The following is a 21,449-nucleotide window of genomic DNA, read 5'->3' as shown; positions in this document are numbered from 1 at the left end:
TCGATTAACATTATAAGCTAATAAATATTTTTAATTATTAAGTGATTTCTTGAGAATAAGATGCCTGGATTTATACAGCAAAGTTTATCAGTGAGTCATACTAAGAGAGAAATACAAAGTTCTTTGCTATTCAGGATACTTAGCATTGAATTTGGTGAACACAAACACCAAGGATTGAAATCTAATGAAAGTAGTTGTTTCTTGTCCTCAGTCCAAGATGATTTTATAGACGTAAAAGTTAGCTCTGTAGCAGCGTCATGGGGAGACACAGGTGCACATGATTCCTTTAGCAGAACAACAGCACCTGTTCTCCAGTGCTACCTCTATGAGCAACTGTGCTGTTACCCACACACGGTAAAGACCCACCATGATCCTATGAGAACCCCCCCCCCCAGAACAGTAAACTTGGACCCATCATGTAGGGTAGAAGCTTCCATCACATTTCTTAGTTTATGAGATTTTGCTTTCTTCTAAAAATTTTCTCAGAAAAAAAGTAAATAATTTATTCTACAAATGATACACATACACAGACAGCTCAAAGGTGGGTGGAGAGAAACCCAATGAAAGCACCCCTTTTTCAGCCTATTATTTCCAGTGAATCCATAATCTTGTTATACAGAGAGTAAGCAAGAGGTTTGAAGTATTATGGACTTCCATGTCTAAGAAGTCCACCTTGTTCTTACTGGTTGTTTTCCTGGTTCCATTGGCATGGCCAAGCACTGGGCTGGCAGGAGGTATGACTGAGAGTGGCCGTATATTTCTACATCCAAGCTTATTGTGTATTTCAAGATGGCATGTGTGTGGTGACCCAATCCTGATGTGCGGTTGTTGTTCTTTCCCCAGAATGTCGTGTGGTGAAGTCCACTTCTTACACCAAAATAGCTTCATCATCCCGCAGGAGCACCACCAAGAGCCCAGGACCTTCCCGGCGCAGCAAATCCCCTGCCTCCACCAGCTCAGGTAAAGTAGCAGAGGAGACTGCAAGCAATTGCCTTATTTCGGATGCATGAGGAGCAGAGGGTGTGTGAAGCCAGAGCGTGAGGTTTTTAAGACGGTGTGGATTCCGGTTTATAATTTTAGAACATGTTAGAGCGGCTGAACAGATTTACCAGAGTCTAGCATGTTGGCTGTAAGGAAAAAAACATTGAGCTTGGAAAAATGTACTCAGTGAGACTCAGGAAACCCAGATTTACCCACAAATGAAAGTACACCACCGATTTTTATCATTTCAACCACAGAAGCTAATCTTTTAGAGTCTAGAAATTTCTGTTATGGCATTTATTCTGCTTGGAGGGCTGGCTTATGAAGGGTTTCCAATTTTTCTTTGCTGAACCTGTGTGTAACACACTTTTGACTGTGGTCTCAGTTTTCTTTCATGACTGTGGAGCTAAAAGCACCTAAAATGGGAGAGTGGAGCAGGGACCAACACTGTAGTGTGACCCTGGCTGGCGGTCTGGCTGTGGGCCAGGTGTGGTGTAAGAGTGGGCCTGTGCACAGAATGAGCATCTCAGGCCTGCCTTCACCTTCTTAGGTCTTACAACTGATGTGAATCCATTAAAAGGCGTTGTGTTTTGGTCTCAAGTTTAAGGTCTGTTTCACTGTGGAAGGGAGTTATTTATTAAATGATTTGAATTGTTGAATGGGAATTATTAGATGTTGCAGACCACAAAGTGGTTATTATCTGATTTCATGAGAGCTAGGAAAGCTCTTAAAATATCTACAAAGATATTTAGGGCTTACGTGGAGTCCTTCCTTTACTCAACAGCATAGCCCAGGGAGAGAGTGTAAAAAGCTCTAGCTGGGGCTGCATAGGAAGGAACTCCTAATAGATTGGACAGCTAGACCACCCTGCCCAGTTGGGTTCTCTAAGAGTCACCTTCCCCTTGGAGCTTTTCCTAATCCTGCTGTTTTCTATCAGTTCTCCAAAGACCACTTTCTCCACTGACACTCACTCCAAGGATAGCAATGATGGGTGACCACTGGCCCCTTCCCACCACATGGCCTACATCATAGCTAATCAGGGAAGAAGTCTCAGAATGTGGCTGGCACTTGAGGTGCATTGTGTTTGCCACTGAGTTTAGAGGTGAGCAGAGAACTTCATGACATAACTCATCTTGGCTGAATGGAACCCTAAAATAAGTCCTTATTAAGGGAAAGGTAGTAAGACTCAAATTTTAGAGTTCATGAGAGTCACTTGGGAGCTGGGTAAAATTTGTCATCCTGACCCCCTGCTCCCTCATGAACACGTGCTTTAGCAAGTCTCAAGGTAATTCTGATGCATGGACCACATTTCAAGAAACAGTGGTTCTCAGTCTAGAAGCATCACTACCACCTAAACACGGGTCAGCCATGCCAGGCCTTGATCCCTTCAGCAGACCTGCTTGAATCAGAAACTCTGGAGCTGGCCATCAGGATATTTGGGTTTCCAAAGCTCTCCAAGGTGATTCTGATGCTTGCCCAAATTTGAGAGCCACTAGATTATGAGTAACAGAAAGGAAATAAATACAGAAATTCATTTAATTCTGGGTAACCCAGGGGAAAAGATATGGCATGCTCATCTTAACTCATTGGCCTTGCAGAAATGACTTAATTTCTATATTTCCACTTATCTCTAAGTATCCATGTCTATCACTAGCCCCTGTCACTCAACAGCAGAGCTCTAGATACTCTGAAGTATAGACCAATAGAGCAATGAGCAGAGGAGAGCATCAAATGTTGACTTCTTCCACCTCCTTACAATGGCCTGAGAATTAGACACCAACTAGAAGAGGAATTCTGTCTGAAAACCATCCCTTCCCTAGCATTTTGGGAAAAGTCCCTCCTTTCAAGAGAGATACCCTAAACACACTCCACAAAATGACAGCGTGCTTCTAGGATTGCTGTATGTTACTCCCCTGGAAGTCTTATCAGGCCCATGGACTGACTGACAAGTTCAAAATGAGGCTTTCATCAAAGAAATTCTTTATTTTTTATTCTAACCAAACCTGGATATGGGATGAATCTCATGGAGCAGTAAAGGAGAAAGAGGTCACAAGCCTAGACAGACTATTGCCACAAAAATTTTAGTTATTTAGTGCAATCATGAGCGAAGGTGAAGAATAAAGAGCTCCCACACATACTGAAATGTCATCCATACTATTAAAAATAATTACCATTGGACTGGAGGGTAGCTCAGTGATGGAGTGCTTACCTTGCACGCACAGGCCCTGGGTTCAATCCCCAACACTTCAAATTAAAAAAAAAATCAAAATTAAAAGACAAAATTAATCCCCAATTCAAACTACCTTAGACTTTGACAGATTTTTACTTAATCTTTCTACTCTCCTTCTTCACAGCATTAATCCTAATAACAAATTTCAGAAGGAGGGACATCTGATAATGAGAGCGATGAGCCTAATTCTTATGTCTTTACCTTATAGATATTTCAAGATAATCATTATGAATTATATCTCTTAATTATTGTTTTTATTGCTAAAAATTATAGGAATTTGATACTGCTGGGACATGTTTTTCCTTTTCCTTTTTTGTTTGTTTTGGTCTCTATAAGTCAAAAAAGGGATGGTGGGCCATGTTATGCACATGTTGAAGAACAAATTCACAAATCAAATCTTAAAAGAAAATTATGAACATAGGCAATAATTTCAACTTAGAATTAACAGATAACATAGTTACCATTTGGCATCTCTAGATATATATTCACTTACCAAAAATAATCATGCAAACTCAAAAAACAGGTAGGCAAATATAATTAAATGTAATTTGTATCTGTTACTGCCAACATTTGTAATTATTTCTCTTGGAAGCATAAGGTAGGTAGACACATTACTTCAAAATCAGCAGGGTGCTTTGCACAAATATTTCCATTTTCTATTGTTTGCTTGAAGTCCTTTTCAACTCTAGTTAAAACCTAGTTGATTTAACCAGCATTAATTTGGAATTTGTGATAGGTAAGCCAGGCCAGGTATTATTCCCATAAAGACAACAATAAAAAATTATAAGAAAAAAAGAAAGAAAATGAAATCCAAATCCATTTTTAAATCAATATGTTCTTTAAAATTAGCTTTTAGTTAAAAAAAAATTATATGGTACCAAAGGTGATTTGTTTAATGGGAGCCTTTTATGTACATGAAATTTTCAATTTCCTGCATTTTGACTTAGAAGAGATGACACACAGCCATTTTCTGGTTACAATATGCAGTTATTTCCAGCTCTTAATAAGCAAAGATTATCCCTTTATTCTGACTTGCTTTCAAGTATTACCACCTTCCTCTGGATGACTCTAATCTGCAGAGGGTTAACAGAGCAGCCAGTTTCCAGTCACTAATGGGTGAACTATGCCAATGACCTCATGACCACTCCATTTCTGGGGAATCTGAGCCCAGAGTTTAGGAATTCTAGTGGTGCTGCCATTCTCATGGGGGCAAGCACAGCTGCAGTATGTCAGGGAAGCCCTCCTTTGGGCTCCTGCACTGCTCTGGCCCAGGCCTCCCATTCCTACTCACCTGTGTGACTTGAAACCAGGAGAAAGGGCACTAAATTATGTCTATATTAATTGCGTCAGTTTTCTTAAAATAACCAGTTTGGTGCTTTTCATAAATCATAGGGACTAGAATGTGAATGATTTTATTTTATTTTTAAATTTTTATTTTTAATTGTAGTTGGATACAATACCTTTTATTTATTTATTTATTTTTGTGTGGTGCTGAGGATCGAACCCAGGGCCTCGCACATGCTTGGTAGTGCTTTACCACTAAGCCACAACCCCAGCCAGTGAATGATTTTATTTTAATATCTGAGAAATATTGATATTACCCCATACTCAGTTACCACTATGAATCTGGCTTTTGAACATTAAATAGTCTTTGTTTTTTTTTTCTCTTTAAACATTAATCTAAAATTATAAATAATTTCTACTTCAGTTTTTTAAATTTTAACTTCCAAAATGCATCTTCCTACATTATTTAGAAATTGGGGCATATTAAAAAGTTAACATTTGGAGCTGGGGCTGTAGTTCAGTGGTAGAGTGCTTGTCTCATACATGTGAAGTACTGGGTTCAATCCTCAGCACTACATAAAAGTAAATTAATAAACAAAGATCTTGTGTCCATTTATAACTAAAAATATATTTTTAAAAAAGTTAACATTTGCTCAATGTTAGGGTCATGCTCCTGTTAACAATCATATGGTGTGTTAGCTATTAGATTTCTGTTACTATAACAAAATACCTGAGATAATCAACTGAAAGGGGGAAAGGTTTATTTTGGCTCACAATTTTGGAGATTTCAGTTCATGATTGGTTGACCTCATTTCTTCTGGACCTGTGGCAAGGCAGTATCTCATGATGGGAGTGCATGCCAAAGGAAGCTACTTACCTCATGGCAGCCTGGAAGCAAATAAAGAGAGAGAGAGATCAGTATCCTGCAATCCTCTTTGAGTATGCCTCCAGTGACCTGACTTCCTCCCACTAGGCCCCTCCTAAAGGCTCTGTCACCTCCCAATAGCACTATAGGCTGGGGACCAAGCCTTCCTCATGTGGGCCTTCAAGGGACACTTGTCTGAACCATAGCATATGGTTAATTTAGATTTAAATGAAACAGCAGAGTGTACACAGGACTTTAATCCCTTTGATCTTTTGTGATCCTCCCAACCATCTCTCAACAAATGTGACAAGCTATTGTGATTTGTGTGTAGAAATTAGGAAGCAGAGGCAGGGCTGAGTCCAGAGCTCTGGCCAGTCAGAGTTGAGCAGCAGCACAAGGCTGGTACCTGGGGCTCATGGCACTCTAGCTACAAGCTGGCCGTCTTTGATACCTGCATCTTTGCTCCACTTATAGGAGTTTTAATTGCCAGGATATAGCTACTCTAGTATCTTATTTTGAATTGGTAACATCATGCCTTAATTGGTAACATAATACCTTACCACAGAAGCCTAAATATTAGTCTTCTAGTACCAGCTTCCCAGAAAGGTGAATGATTTGCCCCAACTTTGTCAGTGGTGGACAGAAACTTGCCTTTGTAGGTCAGCGTTAGAACAAGAACAAGAATCCTCTATAAATCTTCCTTCTATCCTTACCCATTTCTCTTCTCAGGACTCAAAGAAGTTAAAAGTGATTTATTCATGTAAGGTGTTCATTTACACATTCATAAATTTCAGTCACAGGCTTGCTGGCATGGAGCATTTGCTAGGCGCTAATGTTGTAGAGATGAAAGGAAGGAGCCCCTACTCTCAAGAAGCACAGAGGTCAAGGCCCCCCAAATAATTTATAGATAACATAACTCACATAGCTGTTGAATTATTATTAGTCTCTATTACAGAAGGGGCCCAAAGAATGAAAATGGAACTAGAAGAAAGAGAAACCAGAAAGTTTAACAACACCCAAAAGAATATCAAACCCCCAGGACTGGGACTTGGAATACAGAATCACTGAGAAACTGGAAAAATGGTTTTTAGTTACTTCTTAAAGAAACAAGAATATATAAGAGCATCATAAAGCATGTTTAATATGGGTTAACTCTTTAAACATGTGTTTTCTTGAAACACAGACATCTTATAAAATACGTAATTTAAAAGTAAATTATTTAAAGCAAATGCCTTTACCTGTATAGAAAAGTTATAACAAAATATCTCCAAAAATAACAATAGAATATGCACTAATTTGATTTCAATAAAGACCAACAAAGTTTGAATTTTGTTTTACATTGTTTTCTTCATGTGAAAAGTATAAGAAAACCATGTGTCCCTGTCTTGAAGTTTTATTGCTTCAGTCCTCCTTAAAACTTACATATTTCAAAATTTTGACCTTTTCTTGGATCTTTTAGAACTTGGGGAATTTTGCTTTGTTTTGTTTTGGAGTTTTATTGTGTTTCGATACATTGCCAACTTCTCATAGAATAATGTTTTAGTCAGCTTTTTTCATTGCTGTGACTAAAAGATCTGACAAGAATAATTATAGAAGTGGAAAACTTTATTTGGGGGCTCACAGTTTCAGAGGTCTCAATCCATAGACAATAGGCTCCATTCCTCAGGGCCTGAAGTGAGGCAGAACAACATGGTGGAAGAGTGTGATGGAGGGAAGCAGCTCACATGATGATCAGAAAACAAAGAGAGACTCTACTCACTAGATGCAAAATGTATTCCCCAAAAGCATGTCCCTAATGGCCCACCTCCTCCAGCCACACCCTACCTGCCTTTAGCTACCACCCAGTTAATCCCATCAGGGTATCAGTACACTGATTGGGTTAAGCCTGTCTTAACCCAATAATTTCTCCTCTAAACCTTCTATTTTCTCACATGTGAGCTTTTGGGAGTCATCTCGCACTCAAACCATAACAAATGACATCCTCAATCTAAAATATCAATCTATAGAAATAGTAGCAAGCATAATCAAACCCTCCATGCTGTCTTGCACCCATCAATTTGAGCATGAACTAATGCACTTTCTTTCCCTTCGGAAGCACATAGTCTAATGCACAGTTGCTTTCTGTATCTGCAGATTCTATATCTATTAACTCCACAACTTCATATGAATATCAAAGATATTCATGAAAAAAATATTGTGTCAGTGCTGATCATGGAGAGACATTTTTTCCTGTCATGATTCCCTAAATAATACAGTATAACAACTCTTTCTATAGTATTTACATTATATTAGGTGTTATAAGTAGTCTAGAGATGATTGAAAGAATATCTAGGATGACAAAGTAGTCTTGAGAGATACTCATAGCAACAATCATTGATTTATTCAGTACACACTGAGAACCCACCATGGATCATCAATGCTGGGTACTGGGAATGCAAGAGTGAGCATATGGAAGAGAGAAAAACTGGATACCCTTAGTGAACTTATACCACTGAAACCCCATTCCATACTCCCCAGGCATGCAACTTTTTGTATGTGACTCAGGAAATTCTTAAGTCTTTTTATTTATGCTATTCAAATTTTACTTTTTTATGGTTATATAAAATATTTTATGCAACATATGCAGATAAGATAAGAATCAAAGCTGGGGAAGTGAAGAGAATTTTAATCAGCTCACTAGTCCAATTTGTCAAATTCTTTTGATTTCTATGAAATGCCTTCAAAGGCAGATTGCTAGTTATTAATCTTTAGTTCAGTCTTTTCCTTTAGTGCAGATATTTCAGGTTTATTTGTTCCATGGAGGATCTCTTCTGCTTTGAGGCTCCAAAGGAATCGTTGAAAACAATATACACAAAGAAAATCAAGAGGCTGGTGATTCATCTCTTGAATTTGGGGAATTTCTTGCTGCATATAGAACCCATCCCTTTGTCCATTTTCTGTCTTTTCACTCATCAGCTCCCCCTAGTACTGACCCCAGAAAGATACTCAAACATACTCTTCAAAGCTTTGAACCATTATCTTGACTTACTGTTTACTTGGGAACAGCAGCCTACATCAGCCTCTTTTATAACTCCCTACTGTTGATGCCCCAGGTTAATTAGACATTTCCCGAGTGTCTGCCGTGTTTCAGGCCTGTATTAGGCCCCAAGGATACAGAGATAATTAAACCACAGTCCTTGCCTTTAAAGTTGCTTGTATTCTAATTGGGAGACAAACATATACAGCACTTTCTGTAATTGTGTGGTAAATGACATGAAAGCCCAGAGGAAGAAAGGGTTCAATCTCATTAATAGGGTAAAAAAAAAAAAAAAAAAAAAAAAAAAAAAAAAAAACACTTCTAAGAGACAAGGACTTATACATTGGTACTAGAAGAATTGTGCCAGAATAAGAAGGGCCAGGATGACACTCCCTTTTTGAGATAAGGCACAAACCCATGAAAATATATGAAGTATTAGGGAACAGTTATTAATCCAATAAAATAAATAATAGAATTCTAGGAAAGGGCTGAAGAACATGGTAATAGTCCATTTGCTTGTCCGAGTGCACAGGGCTGTGAAGGCATATTAGGAGGTGAAAGGGGATTTTTATCAAGAGCTTGATAAATCACAGTTGAGTTTTAGGAACAATGGCACCATATTAGAAAGGATGGTTCCCTATGAGGGACCAGGATAACTCTAGGAGGCTCCAGCAATCATCCTGGAAAGAAGTTATCAGGACAGAATTGAAACAGCCCCATTAGGAATGGGGGAGACCTCAAAAGGGAAATGAAACCAGAAATCTAACTGGTTGTGAAGCCAGAGGAAGAGAGGAATCAGGAATGAGGAGCAGATTTAGGTTTGTCCAATGAAGAAGGGAGGTAGGGAATGAACCCCATTTTAGACATGGGGAGTGTGAGATGCTTTGGAAAGGTCAGTAGGCAACTAGCAATAAGGAACTGTGTTGAAGCTGACAAGGTCTATTTGGGAGATGCTGGCAGATAGGAGTGATTTCAATAACAGAAATGTAAGATTCCTTCCTCTCCCCCACTGAGAGATTTGTGAAGATGAAAATGGAACCCTGAGGAACACGTGCAATTCTCAGAGCAGATCAGGGGAGGAGACCAGAGGACATGGAGTAGAGTATCAGAGTCAAAGAGGCAAAGTCAAGATGGAGGTGGATGGATGCGGTGGATGCTGAGAAGTAAAGTAGCATCTGAAAGAAGGTCATAGGATTTGGCTGGACCCCACTGGATGCCTGGGAAGGAGCTATTTCAGTGGTCATGGGGCCTTGTCTGGGAATGCTCTCCATGGGGCCATTACAGGGCTGCCCCAAGGCTGACTTCCAGCTTCACTGGAATAGGCTCTGTCCAGCAGCTACTGGTGGGGTAGAGCATCAGAGAGGCTTCCCACTCAGTCCTGACTCTCACCACCCCAGCCACTGGTGCCCATGGTTGCCCAATTCCCTTGTAATAACTACAGCTTGTCCTTGGATCCCCTCTGATAGGGGTTCAAACATTCCTTCATTTTATACCTAACAACTCTAGATGATCGTATTTTATTGAGTTAAACTTTTTTTCCTTTTTACTGTGAAATAATCTTTGATTCCTTCTCTCCTCCTTTCCACATTCAGTTCGTCTGGGGCCCTTTGCAACGCTTTCTCTTACTCCCTTTCCACCTGGGCGGCCTCCCTGTTGTTCTAGGACTCCTCTGCTTCTCACAGGCTACAGACTCTATCTACCCGCTGACCTCCTTGCCTTCGTTCTTTGCTTCTTACATCTGCTTGGCACACCAGTGTCCCACTTCCTGCCTTTACTCATTGTCAGACAGTCCAAATTCCTGTCTCAGGTGAAGGACCATCTTTGATTTGAACAAATCAGCCCTTTCCAGCCCCTTTCCAGCCACATCTCTTTCTTCTCCATCCTAGAAACTAATGTGTTTTCCCCAGGTAACTTTTGGACTTTTCCACATTTTTATTCCTGACATACAATGTCTTCCTCTGTCACTTCTGATGTCAAAAACCAATGCATCACCAGGTACAGTGGGGCACACCTGTAATCCCAGCGGCTCAGGAGGCTGAGACAGGAGGATCATGGGTTCAAAGCCAGCCTCAGCAAAAGCAAGACTCTAAGCAATTCAGTGAGACCCTGTCTCTAAATAAAAATACATTATAAGTCTGGGGATGTGGCTAAGTGGTCAAGTGCTCCTGAGTTCAATCCCTTGTACCCCACCCACCCACCAAAACAACAACAACAACAACAATGTACCTGTTGTGGTTTGAATATAAAGTGTCCTCCAAAATCTCCTGTGTTAACACAGGAATGTTCAGAAGTGGAATGATTAGATCATACTGGGTAGTAACTTTTGGCAAGTGGTCGGGGGGCTGGAGGAAGTCAGCCTCTGGTGGGGGGGGTGCCTTTGGAGTTTAGCTTTCTTTGGTGTCTAGCTTTCTCTCTGTTTCCTGGCTGTCATGAACCAAGCCGGTTTTCTCTGTTATGCACTTCTGCTGTGCTGTTCTGCCTCACCTCTTGCCCAGAGGGGTAAACTGGCTAACTAGACTGAACCTCAGAAACTGTGAGCCCCAAATAAACTTTTCCTCCTGTAAGTTGTCCTGGTCATGTATTTTGATCACATGGATGAAAATCTGACTAACACAATACCCAACTCTGCCCGACTGATCTCAGCAAAATGTCCCCTGGTCATCTTATCTCACCATTGAGAGTCTTCTCTAGCTCTGCAGTTGGTTGGGCTCCCAGTCTGCAGGTGACATGTTGCACCACCCTACCAGATAGCAAAGTCTCAAAGCAGGAGTTCTTTGTATGTTCTATGACACCTGTGAGTTCCAACTGGTAAATGTTGACGGTGTGAATGAACTAAGAAATACTAGAAGCTGAAGAGCTTGCCTAGATTTTCTGAGGTTTAAGGAACTTTCTCTAAGTACTTATTTAAAAAATTCAGAGTCATGTCCCTTTCTTCCTCTCCTCTGTTTCTTCCTCTCCCTTATCCCCATTATTCTCAGCAGATGGTCCCTTTGGAAAAAATCAAAGCTCTACGTACCTGTACGAGGTGAGCACATGAGAAGCTAGAATTAGGAAAGAACACCTTTTTTCTTACTCTGTTAAATGGTCATCTCTTATCTCTTTGTATGTGTGTCCACATGTCTTTCCTTTCTTCTTTCTTTCATTTTTTTTCTCAATAATGTGAGAAGCACTGGACAAAGGTTGGGAAAAGAGAATCTACAGCATTGACAGGATTAGGAAGTGAGGGCCAGTCTCAGGCTGGAAGCCAGAACTCCCTAGCGATGTACCTCAGTTGCCACCTCCCCAAACCACAGACATACACATATATATATGAACACATTCCCTCCCTTCAACCCAACAAATGCAGGACAGAAATAAATGAGCCTCTCTGTGTGCTAAAAGAAGACAGGGAAATGGCAAGGTAGATTTCATGTCCAAAAAGTTACTCACTGTTGCAATAAAATAAAAAAAGAAGAGGAGGAAAAGAAATGCCAGAATTTTGTGGTATAGCAAAAATGTTGAAGTTTATATATGCTTGAAAGAATATAAAAATGATCTGGCCTGAAGAGTAAAAGACATTATAGAGAAGAAAAAGAAAACAAGACAAAAAAAAAAAAAAACACCCAATAACCATTGAAGATTGTCACTCTGAAGCTTATTTTGACTTCAAAATCACTATTTTGTCATAAAATAAAACTCCCTATTAAGAAATTAATTTTTAAATATCTTCTTCATAAAGTAACACATTATCATCATTAAACATTTCAGAAATGTAGGAATATCAACTATACATAGTTCTACCATTTAATATATATTTTCTAGGTTTTTCAATGTGTGCTTTTTACTTTCTTTTGACTTTGCTAAGATATTGATAAAATCATCAGAATAGGTTTTGTTTGATAACAGGACAAAATTATAAATACAAATACTTGGTAAAACCTTTTTATAAAGAAAAGTAGTAAGGATCAAATGGAGTTATATAGACATTGTTTCTTATACCACAACCATATTTAAATGCAGGAAAAGCCTCGCAGAAAACATTTCAGGTGTTCAGTCCTAGCAGTCTTCCTTTTTCTAGAGAGCAAGGAGGGGCCTTGTAGCAGGTGGTAGCAGTGTGTATGAGTTGGTTTCCTGTCTGGAGTTTCTCCCAGCAGAGTTCATTACTGCTTTATAGAAAGTAGTGATGTATAAATTACCCTTTTGTCCTCTCTTCATGTCCATATTTGATAATAGCTTTGAGATCTGTGCATCCAAAGAAAGAAAGGATCAAAAGTTCATCAACTCTCTGATTTGGGTACAAAGAACCAACTCCGGTTCTTTAAGCTCTGATCTTCTATTTCAATAGATTTTGTATTTTAAAATAGTCACGTGTATGTCTATTCCCCCTCCCCTCTTCTCCCCAGAGAGAACTAGATGTCCTTACTTACTTCCTATAGACACTTAGTGTTTTAGGAAAGTCCCATTTCAGCAGAAGTTTGATTTTTTCCCATGAAGTCTCATTTTATTCCTGGTGATATACATACTCTAATGTTTGGTGACTCTAGACCAATCCATACAGTTTCTGTGTGTTTTATTTTTGAATCCACTCTATTTAGCACAGTGTCTGGATATGGCAAGAACACAATTTTAAAAGTGCTCACCTTTCAATTAAATTGTCTTGCTTAGAAATTTCTCTAATTTCAGGACCAGTCTGAGACCTTGCAGTTGGTGTCTGAGTCTTAAGAGTACAACTATAAAGAAAATAAACCCTTTAAGTTCAAAGAGGGGTTTGCTCAATATAACAGACACATATGTCTAAAGTCATTTAAAAGGAATCATGGATTAGTCAAGGATCAGCCAAGTGTTTTCAAATTCTATAATGTTTTGGTAACTTTCATATTCAATTATGAGCTTCCTGGAGAACAGGACCAACGAGAGTCTAGCGTGTACTTAGTGTTCACTCTGTGTACTAATGGGTTGATACAGAACCCTGACTTTGTAGCTTCAATTAGTAAAAAAAAAAAAAAGAGTAGGATCAGCTGTCTGAAATTATGGAGAAAGAAGTGAATCCAGACACTTCATGAGTGGTATTATTTAACAATGTGCTATCACCAATACATAGTTATCCCTCCTATTCAACAGGGATACATTCCAAGATATTCCATGGATTCCTGACACCTAAGAGAGTACCAAACCCTATATACACTACATTTTTCCTGTACATACCTCCTTTGATAAAGTTTAGTTTATGAGTTAGTAAGAGATTAACAACAATAACTAATGATAAATGCAACAGTTACAACAATGCACTGTAATGAGAGATATTTAAAACTATGACTGGTTTATTTCTAGAGTTTTCTACTTACTGATATTTTCAGGTATCAGTTAACCTCGGGTTACTGAAACTGTGGACAGTAAAAACACAGATAAGGAGAGACTACTGTGTACTGTTGGATCCCTGATAGGTGACAGCTGATTTGAAAGAAAGTGTCATGGATATGGGCCGGTAAGAATCCTGTGCTCAGATTTCTTCCACAGCCCTTTGGGGCCCAGTTATGTAAGTGACCATCATGGTATCTGCTAATAATCCATCCTAAAGTTTAGCACTTTTCATTCAAGAGGTAACAAGTAAAGCAAGGGAATTCAGGATTGAAGGAAAATGTACCCAGACAGATCTGAGCGAAGGAAACCAAAACTGGGCATAAGGCAGTGGTGAATTCTTTATTAATTCCAAATTCAGTGAATTCAGATTGAAATAATTCATTCTTAGACTTGGCTATTTAAGAATAACCACATGAAGCTGAAAATTTTCCCCATTCAAGGTAAAGAATTGTTTAATAAGGGCCTCTGGAAAATAATGCCAATTGAATTTTAATAAGTACAAATGAATAAGTAACAAAGCCCTTCTCACTGGCACTCAGGGACTTGTGGTGTCACAGAATAAAAAGCAAATAAACTCAATACAGGCGTCGAAATTACTTATAAAAGTATTCTAGCAAAGATTCAACAAGAAGGAGTGTAATACCTTCTGGGTGTCAAGAGCCATTTTAAGAGGTGGCTAATGCTTTTGGGCTTAGAAAGAGTCTGAAAAGACCTCCGACATTAAGAGCACAGACTGTCCCCAACTTTCAGGCAGGTCGTGTTGTAAAACATAAATGATGTGTTTGGCATTTGGGTTTCATTTTTCCAGACTGATGGTAATAGAAGAGAAAGCACTGGACCCAGTGTCTTTAAAGCAAGGAGATGGGTCCAAGGACCCCAGTGAGGGAGAGGGCTTGAGGTGCCCACTCTGCAGGTGGGGTGGAAGTTCTGTATGCCTGAGGTGCTAGGACCAGACTGGTTGCTCCTGGGACAAGTGCTAAGGCTTTTGAATGAGACTTAAGTGAGGCTCAGCTCTAGCTCTGCTGCCTTTCAGCGGCTTGTCTTTGAGCAAGTCACTTCTTTGAAAGTCAGTTTCTTCCTCTAAAACAGGAAAAGCAACACAGACCAGTGTGGCAGACTTGAGATCACGTGAGGACCTTCAGTTCAGTGTGTCCCAACTCTCTCTTATCCTTTGGAACTTGTTCCCTTTAATCTTCAACCAATCCTTTGGCAAATACTGTAGTTCTATAGTTTTTAACCTCTTAAATATCTCTGCAACATTTCCATTTACTTCCACCCCCACTGTCTACCCTGAGCCAAATCTCACCACCATCTCTGGCCATAGAACCTTAATGTGTCCTACTTTCCCCTACCTTGACATTCTCATAAGGACTAGCCTGTGCCCGGTATTGTTCCCCTCTCTGCCATTCTTGGCAGGCCAAGAGCTCTTGAGAGCTCTTTAAAATGCAAACCTGATCCCTCTGCTCCTACTTAAAATCATTCAATAACTTCTCTTTGCCCTTTGGATAAAAACCAAACTCCTTCACCTGAATTTTAATGCTTTGCACTTCCTGCAGCCTCTGGATCTTCCTCCATCCTCATTCATAACACTTTTCTCTGTCCAACTTCACCTACCTGTTGTGGCTAATTTATTCAGGTCACTTCCATGAATAACACTTGTCTCCTGGGCTTGAGATGCATTTCCCTCATTGTGCCCTCTGCAAAATCACCTGGCTAACTCCCTTACCCACTGCCCTCTCCAAGGTCAACCTTGACTCCTTTGGTTGTAGACCTTCCTGATTTGAACCTGTTAGAATTCCAATAGCAACACCCAGGACTTCCCCCTTCAAAATGCTGCATTGTAATGAATAGTTTAGTTCTCTGATTTTCCCCTGGGGTAGAAGGCTGGTGCAGCTAGTGAAGGTGTAGTTTTGGATTATTTAGGTTAGATTTTGGCCTCTATCCCCCATTTGTTTGTCAAATTGATCATCATTTTTATGACTCTATTTTCTCATCAGTGAAATGGAGAGAAATAATTATGTCAACCTCAGAGTCTGTGAGATTTAATTGAGATAATATGTATACCCTTAAATGCATAAATGTATGTGTGTTTATAAAGAGATTTAAGTGTATTGACTGATACATACAAAATAAGTTTTCAATAAACTGAGATACATATTTAATGGGTACTTACTACGTACAAATATATTGTTATTGTTTTGCTTTTTTTTTTTTTTTTTTTTTTTTGGTACTGGGGATTGAACTCAGGGACATCCCCAGTCCTATTTTGTACTTTATTTAGAGACACGGTCTCACTAAGTTGCTTAATGCCTCGCAGTTGCTGAGGCTGGCTTTGAACTTGGAATTCTCCTGTCTCAGCCTCTCAAGCCACTGGGATTAAGTGTCTGGGCCACCGCCCCCAGCTTGTTTTGCATTCTTAAAGTGAGAAGTTTATGCCTAGGACTGTTTTCCTCTTTTTCTTCATTTCCCATTCAACTTGGTAAGATTAGAGACCCCAGAGTGAAAAGTGTTAATACAGGGTTCACTTCCTATTTGTTCATTTTCCAGTTCAGTCTGAGTATTCTTTAGGTATTGCATAAAGATATAAAGTGGACTAGAAGTGGACATAGAATATATTACATGTATACAGCACATTCCTGGTCAATCAGCAGTGTATCTCTTCCCATGCTGGTAGTAGATTTTTGCCTCTGTACCATTCTTTTGTCCTTGTCATTACTGAGCCACTGGCTGGGAAGTCCAATGTGTTGAGTCTCAAGCAGGAAGCTCATTCAGCAAAGAAAATTCTGTAGCATACAAGAAAATTAAAGCATTCTCAGCTTCCCATTTCACTCTGAAAAAAAAGAAAGAAAGAAAACCCACAGGTTTTGTTTTTTAAGAAGGAGTCACCAAATACATTTCAAAGACAAAACTGCAAATTAGTGCTGCATGAGGTACTTGACATTCTTTTTATTGGTGCAGAATAATTAGACATGCACAGAACATACCGTGTGTGACATTTTTTTAAGGTCTTGGGAGGAGATGAAAACAAGGAGCTTCCCACTTTCATGGGCCGTCAAGTTTTTGTGAAAACATGGTTTAGGAAAAATCAATAAACACTGTACCTTGCCAGTGAATTTTGTGAGGGTGTCCTTATTACCTAGTAGTTGCCAGGCTTTAAAAGAGTTATTGTCATTTTGATTCTCAGATGAGTCACTGGGGCTCTTGCCCCCAGAGCACTTTATTATGATTCAGTGCAAAGGACTGGGAAGGCTGGGGCTTCCGGGAGTGAGTGTGTCGGTGGGGGTAGCAGTGGCTCCGCGTTGGCATGAGGCTTAATTGACACCTTTGATGTAGACTAAGACAGAACCCGCACCTCCCACTGCTGCTGGGAAGACGTCAGCCTTACGCAGAAAAGGCATCTGCTGATGAATCCTGCATCTCATTCAGCTGCTCGGGGCGCAGCCTTAGCCATCCTTAACTAATCCAACCGCGTCCCTACTTCCGCTGGTGCTCGGCTTAGTGCTGAGAGATCTTGCCTCTTGCCATTGTCAGGTCAAACACTGTGTCCATGTTAGAACTCATTGAAGGTAAGTGGAATGCACTGTCGCTCTCCCTCCTGGAAAGTGTCTGTTGTACACCTCCAGAGTGTTATGTGTCTCCTGCCTGGTTCTGCCTTACTCAGTATGGACTGTAATGTCATTTTTACAAGTAAAATAGAGGCAACTTTATGTGTCTTGATAAAAAAAAAAAAATCTGTCTCTAGGTGTTTTCTCTGTTCTTAGAGGCAATGCTGCTTAGAGAAAAGAATTGCTTTTTTGAGTTCTGTGGGTTTATCTCAGTTTAATGACAATAGTGTATTCTAATTCTCAAAAGTTGAGAATGAGGCACAATTCCAGTGATTTGAACCTGCTAGAGAACAGCTTTAATTTTCAATGGCAGCACAGACAAACTGTGAGGAGTTCTTCAGTGTCTGTGGCCAATTACTTTGTACTGTTTAAAGCAAGGCCACCAGAATCAGGCTGGTGGATGAATAGGGAACACATGGACACAGGAACTTCCAGAAGTGATTAAGTAAGTAATTGTTTAAAAACAAACAACAACAACAAAAATACCCACAGTGATCTGAGGATGTACCTTGTGAGCTGTGCTAACATTTGCTCCTACTGGGTTAGCATGGGGCATCTAAAGAAAAGGAGGAATCTCACTGAAAATGTCTTAACCTCATTTTTAAATTCTCTGTTGGCACAGATAAAGCTATTATTAATACTTTCATCAGAAGTTGTAAAAAGTACATTTTAAAAATTATTATGTAACCTGCAGCTCTGTTAAACACAGGATTCACAAAATAGTGACTTTCTGAAGACAGTTATCCCTCTAAGGCTTTTCTCCATGATACAGATAAATGAATATCTAAATTTTAGCAGATGTCCCTCTCTGTTTGTTTCTCTGAAAAGATGAATTGTCATGAAAATTATTTAACATGCCATTTTTCTCTCTGTGTGATTCTTTGTATTTCTAGTTAATGGAACCCCTGGTAGTCAGCTCTCTACTCCTCGATCGGGCAAGTCGCCAAGCCCATCACCCACCAGTCCAGGAAGCCTGCGGAAGCAGAGGGTAAGGAAACAAGCAAGCTACCTGTTTAAGTTCTGTCTGAGCCTTGATGCAAGAAACCAATAGTGCTGCTAGGGAATAACCACGCCAGGGCAGGGGGTGACAATACTGGGTCACTTACCATTGCTATGGTGTAGTGAGAACTCTGGGCTTTTAATTTCTCCATCATCTCGGTCCAGATCTTAACTCTAAAGAGAATGTACATTGGCTGCTTCACTTTTAAATACCTTCCTCTTTTTTTTTTCTTTTTTTTGTTTTAAATGCACAGACTTTATAAGCACTAGTTTTTAAGCTTCCTTAATGGTAATGAATTTTATTAGATAGCATCACTGATTACCAGCCCCTTCAGGAAAAGGAAGAGTGCTGTTTTGGGTTGGAGGGGAGTTGCTGTGTGGCTTAGAGTGGTGTTCCAGAGCAGCCAGGAGCTCCTGGGATAGGGGGTGGGTACATAGGCTAAATGGTTTTGTGAATGAAACCCATATTGAGCTCATGCTCTCTCATCTCTACTTGTATTTATTTTGAGCCTCTTGTGTAATAAGAGAGAAATTGGCTGAGCTTGGAGAACAAAGTGAAAAAGTTGCAAAACAGTGTTAGTTTCTGCATGTTAAGGAACAGAGTAAGAGTTAGCTCTCCATTCTGGGTGGAAGAACTACTGTTCTGTCCCCTCACAGCCTGTCCTATTTGACCTTTCCAGTAACACCAAGACAAGAATAAGAAAATTGGAGAGGGGGATTGGGGAAGGTTCAAGGAAAGAAATAGAAGGCTCTCATGGTTTTGATTTCAAAATTAAGGTCAGGGGAGGGCGTGCCCTTAGGAGAGTTTATTATGATGATAGTCACCAAATGTTTTAATAAGCTAGGTTTCTCACGGCTATTGCACTCAAATACTGGATTCTTGAATTTGGTTTCTTTTGTTATGTTTTTTTAAAGTGACACTTCTTGATTCCATAAATTTAAGCTTCACCCCAAATGGAAGCCCCTCTCTTCAAGTCTCCTGCCCAGATTGGGTCTTTAGGCTGACAGAACTACTGGCCATCTCAAAAGAGGGGAGAAGGGGGACTTGGTCAGTTCCTAGTCCCACTGGAGCCTGTAGCACCAGGTGTCAGGCTTTATTATCTTTCTTCACTGATTCACCTGGCATGAGGCTGAACTTGTTTAGATTGTTGGATGAAGCTTCTATATGGGCATTATAAAGTCCAGAATCATTACAAATAATCAAAGAAGAATTGGCCAATTTTGTATAATCTCCTAAAGCCCTACCCATGAGTGAAGAAAGAGCCTGTGTGGCCATTCTTTTCATGTAAATGTCACCCAGTAAGGCTCTAATCTTATAGGGATTGTATTAGATACAGCACATTAAGGATCCTCTTTCAGAAAAGTTTCCCACCCTGTCTCTAACTAAATGGAGGCTTTGGAGAGTACACCTAGCACAGAAATCCCCCTTTATTCTTTGATCCAATTAAATTCAGATTCCAGATTTATTGATGAAGCTCATGTTTAGTTGTTGATGTTGATATCAAATTAAGAGTGATTGAGAATCCCTGCTACAGATGCAAACTGTTTGTTGATAGTGAAGACCCCTCCATCTTGGGAAGGAAAGCTTTGCTCAGATGTCCTTTGTTGGCAGAATGAAGTTAAAACGTGCATCTTTGCCCTCTGTAGTCTCCGCTCCACTAGGATTTGTCCAACTGAGGCAGAAAATTTCCATCTGGCTGTGTAGTCATTGGCTTATATAATGAACATTTTTAGCACTTGGGAAATGATTATAAGGTGTGGTTCTCTGACAGATCCTTCATTTTGCCATTTAAACTACCAGGACAAGCATCATCCTTGAGAGAGAGGAGAAAGAGATCCCATTTGAGGTTTTTTTTGGGGGGGTGGGTGGGGGATACTTATCACCATCTGAAAACATTTATTAAGCACATGTTGTGAGCAGGACACTGGATATATTCAAAGATGGTTTGGTTTCCAAGCTTATGAATCTAGCTGTATCCATTCAAAGAGGATTCTATTTTCGAGCCTTGGAATTTATGAACATCCTCCATCTATGTTCCATGTCAGTGCATAGAGATGTTCCCAGCTGCCTTAGTGAGAGGGCTTTCATCTTGGTGTGTAGACAACTACATCAAGTAACCCCTCCCAGTTAAAATGGGCCAAGAATATCCCTAAAAACTGATCCTGTTTCAAATTTTGCTAATATCCTTCTGAAATGGTTGGCTATACTCCTATGCAGGAAATACCGAAATAAGTGAAAGATGGTGTGTGCTTAAAGAAGAGACTTCAAAGAATAAATTAACTTTTTTATTGCAAATTAGAAAACAGTAGCTACTTCTATTTTTTCCTTCTGTGTTGCCTAGCAACATAACCAGGAAAATGAGTTGGCTTCCCCCATCTCAGTACACACATGCACACACACATATATACACTTCTTACCCCTTTTAAAGTAGAGGAATGTAAAAATGTTTTTTTAAAGGAATATTGAGAAATTTGCCTTCTTTACAAAATAAAATCTATATTTTACTTGTATTGCAATTTAATCAGCTTTTTTTTCTTAAAATCATGTTTATATGTTACTTCTTCTAATGTTTTTAAATAGTCTTTAAAAATGAAGAGTCTGCATAAACATATTTGTGGCACAAAGTAGCTCCCCTCCCCCAATTTTTCTAACACTGTTACTTAAATGTCTGTCTAGAAGTTTCTGAATAGTCACAGAATGGGCTCCTGGAGGCTCTTCTCCCATCCATGAACTTTTCTTGGTCCCATTTCTTAAAACATCAGGGCAAAAATACGTTGTGTTGTGTAGGTTGAATGAAGCTCCCCTTTATACTCCCACATCACTGACTTTAGTAGATTATCTGATCAGTCAGATGATGTGAGGAGTGGGTGGTACAAAATGGGGGGGGGACCCAATGTAGACTCTCTCTGCAGATCTGAGCTGGTTGCTTGGCTACCAACAGAGATCTAATAGCAGAAAAGGGCAGGAGGGAAGAAGCAAGTGGATGGGGGCCAGGGAAGGAGCATTGGGAAAGGGTGGGGGTAATTATGCATCCTTCCTATCATCCAAACATAAAATATTGAGAAGGCAGTGTTTGTTGGGTTTATACTCTGTGTAAATGCAACACCTGAGTTGCTGCTCTGGGACAA

At 39.7% G+C, this 21,449-nt stretch overlaps 1 protein-coding gene across 4 annotated transcripts in view; it reads left to right on the top strand.

The window, feature by feature from the left end:
- Dclk1 (doublecortin like kinase 1) overlaps positions 1–21,449 on the top strand; it is a 344,423-nt gene that overhangs the window by 245,745 nt on the left and 77,229 nt on the right. For 3 of the 4 annotated variants that reach the window (XM_046454160.2, XM_058582536.1, XM_046454162.2), the window contains exons 5-6: positions 844–960; positions 18,215–18,309. In XM_046454160.2, the coding sequence (XP_046310116.1) occupies positions 844–960; positions 18,215–18,309 (212 nt within the window). Of the gene's footprint in view, positions 1–843; positions 961–17,075; positions 17,283–18,214; positions 18,310–21,449 lie in introns of those variants that run through there. The other variant, XM_058582537.1, reaches the window with a different exon arrangement.

Source organism: Marmota monax, unplaced genomic scaffold (assembly GCF_021218885.2).
Source record: "Marmota monax isolate L192 unplaced genomic scaffold, Marmota_monax_Labrador192_F-V1.1 WCK01_AAM20220418_F8-fsc00011, whole genome shotgun sequence".
Lineage (NCBI taxonomy): Eukaryota > Metazoa > Chordata > Mammalia > Rodentia > Sciuridae > Marmota > Marmota monax.
Note: the sequence above shows the minus strand (reverse complement) of the source record. Positions and strands in the feature narration are given on the sequence as shown.